This window comes from Bison bison, unplaced genomic scaffold (genome assembly GCF_000754665.1).
Source record: "Bison bison bison isolate TAMUID 2011002044 unplaced genomic scaffold, Bison_UMD1.0 scf7180017864313, whole genome shotgun sequence".
Lineage (NCBI taxonomy): Eukaryota > Metazoa > Chordata > Mammalia > Artiodactyla > Bovidae > Bison > Bison bison.
In genome coordinates this window covers 1,826,995-1,829,887 of record NW_011494885.1, presented here as the reverse complement: position 1 = coordinate 1,829,887, position 2,893 = coordinate 1,826,995, and the positions used below count along the sequence as shown (strand labels likewise).

The following is a 2,893-nucleotide window of genomic DNA, read 5'->3' as shown; positions in this document are numbered from 1 at the left end:
TGTGTCCACGGAGCAGGGGCCCCCCCCCGCCACTGCCAGAGGTCGGCTGGAGCCTCGCCTGGAGCCCTCTGCTCCCTGAGAGCTAACTGCATCCTGACTCTGCTTCCAGTGAGGGAAACTGAGGCTCAGAGACATAAAGGCTCCCCCAGTGGCTCGGGGTAGTGCAGGAGATGACTCCCCTGGGGTGCCTGCTGAGCTGGGAACCCGGGTCCAGACGGCGCCCCCAGGACCTGATGGCTCTGCTCGTGTTTACCTTGATCATTTCTGGGTCAGCTTCTGTCTCTCCCGTCAACAGGTTCTTGGTTTTCTGAAACCGCCGGCGCTTGTATTTGTTGATCACTGCAGGCAGGGAGGCCGGGAAAGGGGTGGACGTTGAGATGGGCTGGCACTCAGGGGACCCAGGCCCCAGACCTCCACCCACTGACGGCTGCTCACCTGGCTGCCGGTTCCCACTCTTCCGCCCGCCAACCGAGAACAGAATCAACCAGAGAGCCTGCACTGCCTTCCACATCTTACCTGGCCTCGGGGTCCCCATCTTTATAGTCACAGTAGCATCCACCAAATTGTCCTGTCTTCCCTCTCCACAATTTGCTGCGTCCATTCCATTAGCCCACCCTGGGTGGACGTGCCCTCCAGCACATGCCAAACACCTTACTACTGCCTCCCCTCCTGGGCACCCCTCCAGCCCAGCCACAGCACCCCTCCTGGCTGACCAGAGTCACCTCAGTACTGGCCTCCTGGTGGCCACTCTTGCTCCCTAAGATCCCCTCTGCCCAGGAAAGCCAGATTCTTTGTGACCAAGTATGCAGTCGCATCATCCTTCTGCCTCAGAACCCTAGAGGGCTGTCCTGGGCAAGGCCCCTGAGAGGCTCACCACGGCCCCTTTGACGCTCAGCCTGCGCCACCTCCCTCCCTCACCCACCCCACTTCCTTCTCCTCAGATGTGCTGACCCTGGGCCTTCAGACGAGCTGCTGCGTCTCCCTGGCAGGGACCCATCAGGGTGGGAATCTTCCCGGTTGGCTCCTTCTCCCCTTCTAGCCCCTGGTTACATGGCCCTCTGCCCCCTCCACTGAAGGAGATTGCCCAGGCCTGCTCCTCACCGTTTCTGTTTCCTTCACAGCAGCCCATCACCACCCACTGGTCACCTATGCACCAGCTTACTCATCTGCTGTCTGTCCCTTCAACCAGTCTACGAACTGTGGGGTTCGGCCCACCCTGGACTCTAGTATATCCCCCACTCTAGGCTGGGCCCACAGTGACGAGCAGCGGGGCTGACAAATGTAAACAGGTGGGCCTCGACAGTGCTGGAGAAGGCCAAGCGCCGCCAATGTGGAATGTACTGTGGGGCTGAGTCCCTGGGCAGGAATGGACCTCACTTCCTCCTGCGGATGCCAGGTCAGCCATGGGCTCCCTGCCACCCTGCCCCCAACCCTGCCCAAACACGCCAGACAGACAGGGCTGGTGCTTGTTTACACTCTGTCGCCCCGCCTCCTCCTCAGCTCCTCTTCATGTTGGGACCTCATACGGCCCGACTGAGACTTCATCCTGCCCTCAGGGGCTAGGGAGACATGGGGAATTGGGAGAGGGAGCTAGCCAAAATTGGGGGCCCCTGGGGTCACACCCTGGCTCTGTCTCCCACAAGCTGGGGGCCATTGATAAGCTATGTCACTACCTTGGGCCTCGGTCCCCACTCTTGACAATGGGGATAAATTTCGCCTTTTCTGGGCAGGACCACTGGGAGGTGGCTCTCTGCTCTACAGAGCATAGCCAAGCAGAGCGTCCCGGCACAGTCACACTGACGCACGCCACAGGGTCCAGATCCCTCCCACCCGCTCCGAACTGGGGGCTTCTGGAGTCTATGAACGAGCTCACACTCAAAAACTCTTCTGGCAAATGACTGAGGGTCTCAGCCCAGGAACAGCTGCTCCTATTGTCCCCATGAATATCATCCCAGCATTTCTATTATTACTAACGGGGAAGGCATTTGAGACCTAGGCCCCGCTTGTTGGGGGAAAGCAGGAAACGCCCAAGGGTGGACGTCTTGGGGAATGAATGCAGGGGCGTGCTCCACTGATCAGGTCACTGTCACTGTCACTGGACATGCTCCACACCTGGGGGCTCCACACCGGCCCCAGAGAAGACAGGCTTCTCCACTCGGGTGGAGAACATTCTGCAACTTGGTGGCAGCAGAGGGGATTATGATATGAGATGGAACTACCTTCCGAAGGGTGAAAGAAGCTCCCGTTTTTAGGAGTTAAAGCTTCTAGAACTATACCCTGAGCACCGACAATGTGGCTCGCTGAAACGGAGATGTGTTATGAGTGCATAACACACACTGGACTTTGAAACGGAGCGCAGGAGAAAGACTAAGACATCCTGTTAATTTCTTATACTGATTACACACTGAAATGACAACACACTGACCTCAATAAAATTATTACTAACAATCATTTTCTCGTCTTTTTTTTTTAATGTGGGCACTAGATAACTTAAAATGAGCTCTGTGGCGGGTGCTGTATCTCTACGGGACAGCACTCAGCGAGTCCCGATTGCTGGTCCTTTGGGGAGGGGGCTTTTCCGGTCCCACACTCTCGTCCTATGCCCTGAAGTGGGCTGGCATGTCCCTCCGAGCCCCTGCTCTAAGAGGGCCCAGCTGTGAGGCAAGCCTGGTGACCCCGGCGGTTTCTCAGGTTCACAGGCTGCAGGCTCTACTTTGCAGAGCGCACCAATATCTGTCACACTGACCGTGAACATGACCTGGCCACACAGTGCCACAGATCACATTCACCAAAGACGAAACCACAGAGGACACTGGCACTGAGCAGGGCTGCTGGGGGTAACTGGACAGGTGAGCAGCTGCCCACTGGGGTCACATTCGAGGGAACCTCTCGG

At 57.6% G+C, this 2,893-nt stretch overlaps 1 protein-coding gene across 1 annotated transcript in view; it reads right to left on the bottom strand.

Annotated features, from left to right (window-relative positions):
• The window catches only part of CLPTM1 (cleft lip and palate associated transmembrane protein 1), a 28,026-nt gene that overhangs the window by 7,052 nt on the left and 18,081 nt on the right, over nt 1–2,893 (bottom strand). The window contains exon 6 of the mRNA XM_010852588.1: nt 254–339. Coding sequence (XP_010850890.1) covers nt 254–339 — 86 coding nt within the window. The remainder of the gene's footprint in view (nt 1–253; nt 340–2,893) is intronic.